General features: G+C 42.5%; 1 protein-coding gene across 1 annotated transcript; it reads left to right on the top strand.

Moving 5' to 3' along the window:
• The first annotated feature begins 7,036 nt into the window (after nt 1–7,036).
• LOC137353645 (ferritin heavy chain-like) lies at nt 7,037–10,270 on the top strand. Its single transcript, XM_068019996.1, has 4 exons — nt 7,037–7,170; nt 8,307–8,453; nt 9,104–9,229; nt 10,063–10,270. The coding sequence occupies exons 1-4, from the start codon at nt 7,069–7,071 to the stop codon at nt 10,216–10,218; spliced, it is 531 nt and encodes a 176-aa protein (XP_067876097.1). The 5' UTR covers nt 7,037–7,068; the 3' UTR covers nt 10,219–10,270.
• Nucleotides 10,271–13,523: the final 3,253 nt, after the last annotated feature.

Genomic DNA, 13,523 nt, shown 5'->3' on the forward strand with positions numbered 1-13,523 from the left:
TCCCAGGCAACATCCTGGTGAATCGCCTCTGCACCCCCTCCAGTGCAATCACATCCTTCCTCTAATGTGGTGACCAGAATTGCACACACTACTCCAGCTGTGGCCTTACCAAAGTTCTGTACAACTCCAACATGATCTCCCTGCTTTTATAATCTATTTGTATCCCTATTAACCTGCCCTTCTGCCTTCAGAGGTCTATGGACAAACACGCCAAGGTCCCTTTGTTCCTCGGAACTTCCCAGTGTCAGGCCATTTATTGAATATTTCCGTGTCACATTACTCCTTCCAAAGTGCATCACCTCACACTTTTCAGCGTTAAATTCCATCTGCCACTTTTCTGCCCATTTGACCATCCCGTCTATATCTTCCTATAACCCAAGACACTCCACCTCACTGTTAACTACTCGGCCAATCTTCGTGTCATCCGCGAACTTACTGATCCTACCCCCACATAGTCATCTATGTCGTTTATATAAATGACAAACAATAGGGGACCCAGCACAGACCCCTGTCGTACGCCACTGGACACTGGCTTCCAGTCACTAAAACAGCCGTCTGTCATCACTCTCTGTCTCCTACAGCTAAGCCAATTTTGAATCCATCTTATCAAGTTACCCTGTATCCCATGTGTATTTTCTTTCTTGATAAGTCTCCCATGTGGGACCTTGTCAAAGGCTTTGCTGAAATCCATGTAAACTACATCAACTGCACTGCCCTCATCGACACACACGGTCACATGCTCAAAAAATTCAATCGGCATGACCTCCCTCTTGCAAAGCCATGCTGACTATTCCTAATCAAATTTTGCCTCTCCAAGTGGAGATAGATTCTCTCCTTCAGAATTTTCTCCAATAGTTTCCCAACCACTGACGTGAGACTCACTCGTCTGTAGTTCCCTGGCTTACCTCTACAAACTTTCTTAAATAGTGGGACCACATTAGCTGTTCTCCAGTCCTCTGGCACTTCCCCCGTGGCCAGAAAGAAATTAAAAATTAGGGTCAGAGCCCCTGCAATCTCCACCCTCGCCTCCCACAGCATCCTGGGACACAAATCGTCCGGACCTGGAGATTTGTCCACTTTTAAGCCTGCCAAAACCTCCAATACCTTGTCACTCCCTATGACAATTTGCTCAAGAACCTCACAGTCTCTCTCTTTGAGTTCCATATCTACATCCACATTCTCTTGGGTGAAGACAGATGTGAAGTATTCATTCAACACCCTACCAATGTCCTCTGGCTCCACCCACAGATTTCCCCCTTGGTCCCTAATGGGTCCTACGCTTTCCCTTGTTATGCAATGTGGCTGTCCCTTTTTTATTTCTAAACTCCACCCATAAAGCTTCATTTGATGCCCCTCCAAGGTATCATCTCTCCTTACTGCAGTAACCGACTCCTTAACTAATATTGTAATGACCCCTCCTCTTTTACCCCTCCTCTGTCTCGCCTGAAGATTCTATATCCCGGGATATTGAGCTTCCAATCCTGCCCCTACCTCAACCATGTCTCTCTCGGTGATGGCTACTATATCACAATTCCACGTGTCAATCCTTGCCCTTAACTCATCTGCTTTACCTGTAATACTCCTGCACCCCCTTTAGAGTTGCACTCATTATTTTATGTTATCTCTGCATTTATCCAACCAAAATGAATCACTTCACACTTTGCTGCATTACATTTCATCTGTCTCTTGTCCACCCGTTCCAACAACCTATCTATGTCCTTTTGGAGTTCTATACTGTCCTCCTCATAGTTCACAATGTTTCCAAGTCTTGTATCAAATGCCAATTTTGAAATTTTGCCCTGTACGGCAAGATCGGGGTTATTAATACATATATCAGGTACAGCAGGGGTCCTAACATCGAACCTTGGGGAACTCCACTACAAACTTTCCTCCAGTCCGAAAAACATCCATTATCACTACTCTCTGTTTCCTATCACTCAGCCAATTTCATATCCATGTTGCTACTGTCCCTTTCATTCCATGAGCTAGAGCTTTGCTCACGAGTCTGGTTTTTGGCACTTTATCAAATGATTTTTGGAAGTCCATGTACACCACATCAACAGCATTACCCTGATCAACCTTCTCTGTTACCTCATCAAAAACTCCAGCAAGTTGTTAAACACAATTTGCCCTTCACAAATTAGGCTTTCCATAATTAACCCACATTTGCCCAAGTGGCTATTAATTTTATCCCAAATTATAATTTCTAAAACCTTCCCACCACTGAGGTTAAACTGACTGGCCTGTAGTTGCTGGGCTTATCTTTACAACCTTTTTTGAACAATGGTGTAACATTTGCAATTCTCCAGGCCCCTGGCACCACCCCTGAATCTAAGAAAGACTGGAAAATTATGCCGCTGCAATTTCCACTCTTACTTCCTTCAGTATCCTTGGATGCATCTCATCTCGTCCTGCTGCCTTATCAACTTTAAGTACCGCGAGCCTATCCAATACCTCTTCCTTATCAATTTTAAATCATTTAAGTGCCTGAATTACTTCCTCTTTCATCATGACCTGTGCAGCATCTTCTTCCTTGGTAAAGAGAGATGCAAAGTATTCCTTTAATACCTCAGCCATACCCCCTGCCTCCATGTGTAAATCCCTTTATTAGTCCCTAATTGGCCCCACTCCTCCTTTTACCACCCTTTTACTGTTAATGTTCCCATAGAAGACCTTTGGGTTCCCTTTATATTTTCTGCCAGTCTCTTCGCGTACTCTTTGTTGCTCTTATTTGCCTTTTCACTTCCCTTGTGAACTTTCGATATTCTGCCTGGTTCTCACCTGACATCTGTCATGGCATATTTTTTCGTCTTCATCTTTATCTTTTTCATCAACCGGGGAGCTCTGGATTTGTTTGCCCCACCTTTCCCCTTTGTGGGAATATACCTTGACTGTGCCCAAACTATCTCTTCTTGAAAGGCAGCCCATTGTTCAGTTACCATTCTGTCTGCCAATCTTTGATTCCAATTAATCTGGGTCAAATCCATTCTTAACCCAATTGAAGTTGGCATTCTCCCAATCCATTATTCTTACTCTGGATTGTTCTTTATCCTTTTCTGTAGCTAACCTAAATCTTATGATACAATGATCACTATTCCCTAAACGTTCGCCAACTGACACTTGATCCAATTGGCCCACCTCATTCCCAAGAATCAGGTCTAGCAGTGTCTCCTTTCTCATTAGACTGGAAACCATACTGCTGCAGAAAATTCTCCTGAACACACTTAAGGAACTCTAGCCCTTCTTTTCCCTTTACATGACTACTATCCCAGTTTATATTCAGAGAATTAAAGTTCTCCATTATAACCACTCTATAATTCTTGCACTTCTCTGCAATGTCCTTCCAAATTTGCTCCTCTACACCTTTGCTGCTATTTGATGGCCGATAAATTACACCCAGCAATGTAATTGCACTTTTTTTGTTCCTCAGCTCCAGCCGAATAGATTCGGTCCTTGACTCCTCTGGGTCATCCTTTCTCTCAGGCACTGCAATGTTCTCCTTCATCAAAACTGATACCCCTCCCCCTTTCCTTCCTTTCCTATCTTTCCTGAACACCTTATATCTAGGAATATTTAGTACCCAGTCCTGCCCTTCTTTGAGCCAGGTCTCTGTTATTGCCACAACCTCATATTTCCATGTGGCTGGCTGTGCCTGCAGCTCGCCAACCTTATTTACACTCCGCGCATTCGCAAACAGTAAAGCCTAATTTAAATGTTATTACTTCCCCTGTTCCTCTGACTCCATCTAATAAACTTGCTATTTCTTACTCTAGTGCAATCTGTATCTTTCAATTCTCTGTGCACCTTGGTGTTCCTCTGTTGTATCATCTCCTGGGTCCCACACCCCTGCCAAGTTAGTTTAAACCCTCCCAAATAGCACTAGCAAATCGCTCCGCATGGATCCTGTCCCAGCTCTGTTCTACTTGCCTGGCCTCTAAAGGTCCCATCTTCTCCAGATCTTGTCCCAGTGTCACAAGAATCTAATGCCTTCTCTCCTGCACCATCTTTCCAGTCATGCATTCATCTGGTCTATTCTCTATTTCTATACTCACTTGCACTTGGTACCAGGAATAATCCAGAGATTACTACTTTAACTACCAGAGACTGCTACTCCTCCTGGCTGGCCTCCCATATTCTAGGAGGTCATCCAGAACTCCAGTGCCCTTGTCCTCAATCACACCAAGTCCTATTCACCCATCATGCCTATCATCGCTGACCCACATTAACCTCCTGGTTAACCAAAGCCGCTATTTCAAATTCTCACCCTTCTTTTCAAATCCTTCATATGGCCTCACCCATCCCTATCTCTGCAATCTATCCGGCCCCACAGCCCTCGAAATATCTGCACTCCTTTAATTTTGGCCTTTGAGCATTTACAATTTTAATTGCTCCACCATTGCCAGCCGTACCTTCAGGAATTTCATCCTTAAACATCCTCACCTCTTTACCTCTCTCTCTCTATTCCTTTAAGATACTCCTTAAAATCCAGCGGTTTGATCAAGCTTTTGTCACCTCCATTTAGAATCATCCTCTCCTTCACTTACCTTCCGCTGCATCAAAATCATGAGGGTTCTGGACAGAGTAGATAGGAAGAAACTGTTCCCACTCGTGAAAGGATGATGAACGGGAGGGCATAGATTTCAGGTAATTGGTAAAAGAAAATAAGGTGAGGTCAAGGTTTGGAAAGAACTGCCTGAGAGTGTGGTGGAGGCAGGTTCAATCGAGGCTTTCAAAAGGGAATTGGACTGTTATATGAAAAGGAAGAACGCGCAGGGTTACGGGGAGAAGGCGGGGGAATGGCATTAGGTGACATGCTGATTCAGTGAGCCGGTGCAGACACAATGGGCCGAATGGCCTCCTTTGATGTTGGAACAGTTCTATGATTCTGTGATTCTGCATCCTGTTGCTGCTTTCAAGCTGGGATATGCCCATAGAAGACGTTTGGATTCCCTTTTATATTTGCAGCCAGTCTCTCCAGCTTCGATTACCACCCCACTGTCCTCAATTGAACGATGAGTCCATCCTCTGGCTATCAATTGGCCGCCCCAGGGAAAATCACAGTGAGTGACTGTTCCCCACACAGTACGGGTTCAGAAGCCAGCAGGGAAATTCCAGCCTTAAAGGTGGAGGCGAGCACAGTGAAGTCTAATTCTGTCCTCAGCCCATATCCACTCACACGTACACACGTGTTCACAAATACACACACGAACATATGCACACTCATACATGTGTGTGCACACAGGGGTAGCAGTGTGGATCGTCTCAGGCATTAGATCTCATTCTCTATTCAAAGAAGAGCAGGGAATTTTCCTTCAGCTTACATCACTAAAACAGACTATCTGGTGGTCATTATCATATTGCAGTTTGTGGGAGCTTGCTGTGCACATATTAGCTACCGAATTTCCTACATTACAACAGTGACTACATTTCAAAAGTACTTCATTAGCTGCAACGTGCTTTGGGACTTTCAGAGTTCTTCCTTTCGAGTTCTGCGACAGTCGTCTGTCTGGAAGACACAAGGGCCGGGATTTTCAATTGCCGGTTGGGTGGGGAATGAATGTGGACGCAATTTGAAAACCATCACCTCTGAAACGCGGGACGGTGGGAGGGGGCAACGGGAAACCTTTTCGCCGACAATTAACAGCCCATTAACCTCCTTGAGGAGCTTGTTAACGGGACTGGGAGCGCGAGGAAGCAATTTTTAAAGGTTAGAGCGCCGAACTCAAACAGTCTGGTGCAGGTTATTGCACAGTCGTCGGGTCCAACGTGGGCAAAGGTGAAAATTCTTTTATTGGTGATGACAAATTTCGGGAGCTGGGGGATTTTCGCTGGATCCTGCACGTTACCTTCCATTTGGCCGTTTGGCCACTTTTCAGAGCAACAATATTCTCTGAACCAAGATTAAAAAACTCTTCTTTGAATTGACACCGACCTGAACTACATTTGGTTGCAGTTTGCGTTCAATGCCAGCTACTGTAAAAACACAGAAAAATGGTGGCTTGGAAATAACAGTGCAATATTATTGGTAAACACTTTAATTTATTCTTGAGATGTGAGACTCACTGGCAAGGCCAGCATTTATTGCCCATCTCCAACTGGTCATGAGAAGGAGCTGGTGGGACTTGTTCTTGAACCGCTTTAGTCCATGCGCTGAAGATGCTCCCATAGTGTTGGTCGGAAGGGAGTTCCATGATTTTGACCCGGTGACGATGAGGGAATGGTGATATATGTCCAAGTCAGAATGGTGTGTGGCTCAGAGGGGAACTTGGAGGTGGTGGCGTTCCCATACACCTGCTTCCTTTGTCCTTCGGGCTGGTGGAGGTCACATGCTAGGGAGGGGCTGTCGGAGTAGCCTTGGGGAGTTGCTGCAGTGTATCCTGTAGATAGTGCACACGGCAGCCCCAATGGAAATGGACCTTTCAGCTACCTGACATGTTGTTTTGTCTCTTAAGTTAATTGCACCAATCCACCATAACCAACTTGCCTCTCATGCCCTCATATTTACCTTTGTTCAGATTTAAGACCTTAGTTTCAGAATAAACTGTATCTCTTTCAAACTTCATGTAGAATTCTATCATATTGTTGTCACTATTTCCCAATGGCTCCTTTACTGCGCTGCCATTTAAATGTTAGGATAAGGAGTCCCTCAGAGTAACAAACTAATGTAACTTTACAGATCTGCATCAAGCTTGTCTTCATATCTCCCCACAACTGCCAAAATGAGGTTCTGCTGTATATTTTATTGTCATTTTTAACTCGAGGCCTGTTCAAAGTTTGTACTTTTCAGGGAGGTCAAAGATCAAATAAGCTGTTACATTATGGTTGAATTGTCAATTAAAGGAGCCTTACCTTCAACATTCTGATTGGCTCCTGGGTCCCAAATCCAACCCTGTGTTGATTGGAATCCTTGGACATGGCAGCTGATTAACGATGTCATTTCCTGGTTAATAAAATGGTGTTGGGGTCCTGGAGTATAAATTCAAGTCCTTTGACAGTGTAGTTTTATGTAGTTGGTGTTAATTTGTGATAGTTTTTTTGTTGGTGTAAATTGAAAGCTACATTTACAAAATGGACTCTCAGATTTGTCAAAACTATCACCAGGATTGTGAGGTTGCTGTCAACAAGCAGATTAATGTGGAACTTTCTGCCTCTTATCTTTATCTTTCTTTGGTGAGTGTTGTCTCTGGGTTTGAAATAAAATCTATTATGTTGAGGTAAACTCTTCCCCCTATTTCAACATAACTTGACTTGTTGCATGTTTGAGTTTTGTTTTAACTAAATATGTTCTTTCAAATTAGTTTTAGTAATCTTGCTGTCATTGTGAGATGTGATAAGTGTTCAGTATCAATCGGTTTCTTAATTGATGATTCCAAGTGTGATAAATGCAGAACAAAAGTGTCCTTACAGATTGAAATTCATCCTTTTTTTTATAATTCATTTGTAGGTGTTGGTTAGTATTTACTGCCCATTCCTCTAGTTGAAACAACTGTATGGCTTACTAGGCTATGTCAGATGTTAGTTAAGTCAGTTATGTTAGTGTGGGATTGGAGTTATGCATAGACACTAGCTTTCATTTGTGAGCCAGTTGGGTATTTAACAATTTGACACTATCTCAATTGCTTTTTCTGGTGTTCCTGGATTTTTAGTTTTTTTTTTTTGTCTGCTTGAGACTTTAGTGTAGGTTTTCTGGATTATTAATCCAGTAACAGTGTACTGATGTCTTGTTTGAAATTTTTGAATTAATATTGAATGATTTGGTACCATTTCCTTGGTGAGCTGTGACTGATCCTAACTGTTGTACAATGGGAGATTTACAATGTTTGTGGAAGGCCTGTGAATGTTGTATTTGAAGGGGCTTGTGTTTTTAATTCCCACTTTCATGCTGTCTATAAAGTTGCCATTCATCTCTTTAGTGTTAATTGTATTCTGGCTAAAGTTTCAACTCTTAATCTTGAATTGGAAGTACACATTACAGTGCAAAATGCTTAAATTTCATTAATGCTTGGGAATTTTCCATCAGAGTGGAAATTGTCAGAAACTGCTAATTCCTTCAAGTTTTCTAGTGAGTTTGGTGATCAATTTGGAGTTGGTTGGTTTTGTTCCACTTCTATCTGCCTAATCTTCACAATTGGGAACAAAAGGCATTTAATTACAGACCATTCAAAACTCCTAAGGAAGGCTAAGAGAATTTAATCTAACTTTATTGAGCAGTCAGTTTAATTGGCAAGCAGGATGACTATTTGGCTCTCCTTTTGAGGAGTGAACTGAGGCCAATTGTGTGAATAAAATTTGAATTGTTCTTTCAGATGTCTTTCTTTGACCGGGATGATGTTGCCCTGGAGAACTTTTCCCAGTTCTTCAAACACCATTCCCATGAGAAGCAGGAACATGCAGAGAAGCTGATGAAATTCCAGAATCAACGTGGAGGCCGCATCCTCCTACAGGATGTGAAGGTTAGAAATGGCTGCTTTAATGTCACTGCAATCTTTTCCATCAACATTTCCTTTTCAACTCTTGAAGGGAGTAAAGAATTCCTTTGTTTAGCTTCACCTGTCCAATCCCATTCCTGGATAATTCTACACACCAATGTCTCAGTCTTGCCGTGTGGGCTGAGTGACAGCAGAGATGCACTCTGAATACATGTTCTGACTTCCTTGTGCACTGTAGTGTCTAAATAGGGATGGTAGTAGAAGCATAAAACTATTTCTTGCAGCACAAAGAGGCCATTCAGTCTGTCTCTGCTAGCAGAGAAAAAACTATCTGCCCAATCCCATCTCTACATTACAGCACTTCAGGTGTAGGTCCAGGTACTTTTTTTTTAAATGAGTTGAGGGTTTCGACCTCTGCCACTAATCTGGGCAGTGAATTCCAGACTCCTACCACCCTCTAGGTGATTTCCTCACTTCCCCTGTAATCCTTCTACCAAATGCCTTAAATCTGTGTCCCCCACACCCTTTAATTGTTCCTTCCTGTCTAATATCTAGGCCCCTTTAAAATTTGATCCTGAACTTTTTTTTTCAGTGGGATTGAGTATAACTAGACATGAAAGCAATCCTGAAATAGCTGAACCTTCCAACAGTATAACTGTCTTTTCCCATTTCAGAAACCAGAGAGGGATGAGTGGAGCAATGGTCTACAGGCAATGCAGGTTGCCCTCAGTCTGGAGAAGAATGTGAACCAGAGTTTTCTGGATCTACACCAACTTGCCACCACCTGTACTGACCCTCATGTAAGCTTCACGTCATCCTAATTCTGGTCACTAATAGGCTTGTGTATTGTTTCATTCACTTTGAAGTGATCAACCAAAAATGGACCAATTTGACTCCAAACAGACTTGTTGTTGTCCATGATGACACCAGAATAGCCATTGATCCAAAGTTAACATTACATACTGCTCACCAACCGGTGAAAATCTGGATTAAAATTAGAACTTGATGCAACTTGATTTCAGCTGTGGTTTTGTTAGCACTCTGCCTGAGTAGAGAGCTTGTGGGGCAAAAAGCTGAAGCGTTGCACTCCAAAACTGGACTGTTATACACTGGTTCAAATGAAATGTTGAATGAAGGCCCCATCTCAATGAGTGGATGTAAAAGATCACAAGGCAATCTGGAAGAACGGGGGAGTTATCCCAGTGTCCTAGCCAGTATGTAATCTCAACACCTGCACCCCCACCCCCCCCCCCCCCCACCCCAATAAACCAGTTTCTGGGAGCTTGCTGTGCACAAATTAGCAGCTGCATCTTCCAATTACAAACTTTGACACTTCAAAAGTACTTCATTTGGCTGTGAAGTGTTTTGGGATGTCCTGTCAGTTTTTGTATAGCATCCTTCACAGCCTCTGGACATTCAAAACTGGTTTACCATTCATGAAATACTTTGAAATTTCATTTAAAAGCTGCTGTTTGAGTGACCATAACCTGACATAATGCAGCATACCACATCACTTCCTGAAAGCAATCTCCTACTCCGAGCAGGAGTGTGAATTGGCTGCAGAAAAACTGATATTCAAATTTGGCATCTTGCAACTGTGTATATGTAATGACATATTTTTCTTCCCTTCCAGCTGTGTGACTTCCTGGAGACTCACTATTTGGATGAGCAGGTGAAGGTGATCAAGCAACTTGGGGACTACATCACCAACCTGAAGCGTCTGGGAGCTCCTGAGAATGGGATGGGAGAGTACCTGTTTGACAAGCTCTCTCTGGAGGAGAGTAGCTAATGTGGCATCACAGTACCTAACTATTTGAATGTAGACTAGTTTGTATATGTCATGTGCATTTCCAACTGTATGCAGATAAAATGCAGCTTTATATTTAAAAAAAAAAATGCTGTATCTAAAGAATTTAATTGTTCCACATTAATTGAAATAAACCATCTTCAGTTGATCTTGTCTGTATGTAGTTATACATTATCATGCATACCACTAATACTATTAAAATTTGGCAACTTATAGTTCAGTCATTTGAAGTCAGTTTACTTGCTGATTTCTTGCTGGTTGGTTCAGCTAGTTACAATAGTGATATGACTGGAGAGGAGCCCAGTTGAGTATCCCATTTGGGGGGGGGGGGGGGGGTGGAGTTGAGTTTCTTGGTCTTTGACTTGCCAATGACCAACTGTGTCTTCATGACATGTGGTGACATGAGCTCAGATTGTCCAGAACAAATTGACATGGGTTCAAGTACTAGACTCTTGGGGGATGTGGGGGGAAGATCTTGAATAAGAGTTACTATTCTACACTAAAGTGAAATGCTTTTTCTGGCCTTGGGAGGTTACAAATTCCAGGGAAGCTAGCCCCTCAAACATCTCATTAGGTTGTCTTGTACTGCAAGAGACACTTTTAAAATAACTTCTTTGGGGGTGGGGTGGGGGAAGAAGGAAGAAAACCTTCTGTTCCCATTTCCTCATTAGATGCTATCTTCATCTACAGATCTAAGTTGCTTTCTATCAGCTGGTTAGGAACCTGTGTCCTCAAATTATAACTGGTGTTGACTTTAGAATCTAAAGTCAAAGCAAATTGATTTGAGCCTTAAGAAGTGAACTGGCTGGCCGGACCAAGTCCAGCTCTATCAAACTATCCTGAATTTGACATCAAGCCATTGCTCTATTACTGAGTCAAAGTCTTGGAGCTCCTTAACAACGTCCTCTCTAAATTCTGGTTGCTGTGCAACCCCCACTGCCTTGTGGGTGTTGCGGTAGAGGCCAAGGCTAAGGGAGTAAACCCTAACAGATATTCCGGAGTGGAACCCCGTAGGCAGTCATGTGTCACCTTTGGCATGTTTCCAGCAGTTCCTGCAGCCATACCAGTGCCAAACGTCGTGCTCTGCACTCCTTTGGACCTCACCAGAAAGGCCGAGAGGGGGATTTTGACGACTGGGCAACTCTCAACCTCCATAAACTTGCCCAGGCATATGCCATGGAGAGGTCACTCCATAGTTGCCTCACAGCGACTGAAACAACATGGAAGGCAGCAGGCCAGTGCAAAGTCAATTATAAGGTGGCAATTATAATCTTAAAGGCAACATTGCTTGTGTAGCACATTGCTGCACTGCTTTGAAGGACTGTTGCTCCTGATTTAACTGCAAAAGTCTCACTAGAGACAGTAGCAATTCAAGGCAGCTCACCCCTGTCAAGGGCAACTCGGGATGTGTCATAAATGTCTGTCTTAAAAAAAAAAATGAATGAAATCCCATTGTTACCATGAATACAGCAGTTTGTGAATTTAAACATAGCAAGCTTTAATAGTCATAGTCGTACAGCATTGAAACAGGCCCTTCGGCCCACCATGACCATCATGCCTATCTATACTAATCCCACCTGCCTGCATTAATTCCATATCCCTCTATGCCTTGCTCATTCAAGTACCTGTCCAAATGCCTCTTAAATGTCACTACTGTTCCTGCCTCCACCACCTCCTCAAGCAGCTCATTCCGGATACCCACCATTCTTTGTGAAAAATTTACCCCTTTGATCCCCTTTAAACCTCCTCACCTTAAATCTATGCCCTCTAGTTTTAGTTACCCCAACCATGGGAAACAGACTCTGGCTATCTACCCGATATATGACTCTCATAATTTTATATACCTTTATCATGTCCCCTCTCAGCCTCCTTCGCTCCAGGGAAAACAGACCCAGTTTTCCAATCTCTTTAGAACTCAAGCCCTCAAAACCAGGCAACATCCTTGTGAAATAAAAACAAGAAATGTTGGAAGTATTCAGCAGGTCTGGCAGCATCTGTGGAGAGAGAAGCAGAGTTAACGTTTTGGGTCAGTGACCCTTCTTCGGAACTGGCAAATATTAGAAATTTGAAAGGTTATAAGCAAGTAAAGTGGGGGTGGGGCAAGAGATAACAAAGGAGAAGGTGTAGATAGGACAAGGCCACAGAATAGCTGAACAGAAGGTCATAGAGCAAAGGCAAACAATATGTTAATGGTGTGTTGAAAGACAAAGCATTAGTACAGATAGAGTGTTAACGGACTGAAAAATTGAACAGCAAGTATAAACATAAAAAAAAACAGTGGGTAAGCAAACTGAACAAACTAAGATGAAATAAAATAAACATACAAAGAAAAATGTAAAAATTGTAAAAAAAAGAATAACTAAAAGTAAAAGTAAAATGGGGGGCCCGTCATGCTCTGAAATTATCTGAAATAGATCGAGGTTATTAATATATATATCAGGTACAGCAGGGGTCCTAACATCGAACCATGGGAAACTCCATGACAAACTTTCCTCCAGTCTGAAAAACATCCATTATCACTACTCTCTGTTTCCTATCACTCAGCCAATTTCATATCCATGTTGCTACTGTCCCTTTCATTCCATGAGCTAGAGCTTTGCTCACGAGTCTGTTTTTTGGCACTCTATCAAATGCTTTTGGAAGGCCATGTACACCACATCAACAGCATTACCCTGATCAACCTTCTCTGTTAACTCATCAAAAACTCCAGCAAGTTGTTAACCATAATTTGCCATTCATAAAATAGGCTTTCTATAATTAACCCACATTTGCCCAAGTGACTATAAATTTTATTCCAAGTTATCATTTCTAAAACCTTCCCAAAACTGATGTTAAACTGACTGGCCCGTAGTTGCTGGGCTTATCTTTACAACCTTTTTTGAACAATGGTGTAACATTTGAAATTCTTCAGGCCCCTGGCACCACCCCTGAATCTAAGGAAGACTGGAAAATTATGCCTTTGCAGTTTCCACTCTCACTTCCCTCAGTATCCTTGGATGCATCTCATCTGGTCCTGGTGCCTTATCAACTTTAAGTACAGCTAGCCTATCCAATACCACCTCCTTATCAATTTTAAATCATTCAAGTAACTGAATTACTTCCTCTTTCATCATGTCCTGTGCAGCATCTTCTTCCTTGGTAAAGAGAGATGCAAAGTATTCATTTAAAACCTCAGCCATGCCCCCTGACTCCATGTGTAAATCCCCTTTCTGGTCCCTAATTGGCACCACTCCTCCTTTCACCACCCTTTTACTATTTAATATTAATAAGAAGACTTTTGGTTTTCC

This window comes from Heterodontus francisci, chromosome 41 (assembly GCF_036365525.1).
Source record: "Heterodontus francisci isolate sHetFra1 chromosome 41, sHetFra1.hap1, whole genome shotgun sequence".
In the NCBI taxonomy this organism is placed as follows: Eukaryota; Metazoa; Chordata; class Chondrichthyes; order Heterodontiformes; family Heterodontidae; genus Heterodontus; species Heterodontus francisci.

What these genes read in the sequence shown, in the direction of transcription:
- LOC137353645 (XM_068019996.1), top strand. Translation starts at nt 7,069, where the DNA reads ATGGACTCTCAGATTTGTCAAAACTATCACCAGGATTGTGAGGTTGCT. An exon ending in CTTATCTTTATCTTTCTTTG is followed by an intron (nt 7,171 to 8,306) that starts GTGAGTGTTGTC and finishes TTGTTCTTTCAG; the next exon opens with ATGTCTTTCTTTGACCGGGA. An exon ending in CCACCTGTACTGACCCTCAT is followed by an intron (nt 9,230 to 10,062) that starts GTAAGCTTCACG and finishes CTTCCCTTCCAG; the next exon opens with CTGTGTGACTTCCTGGAGAC.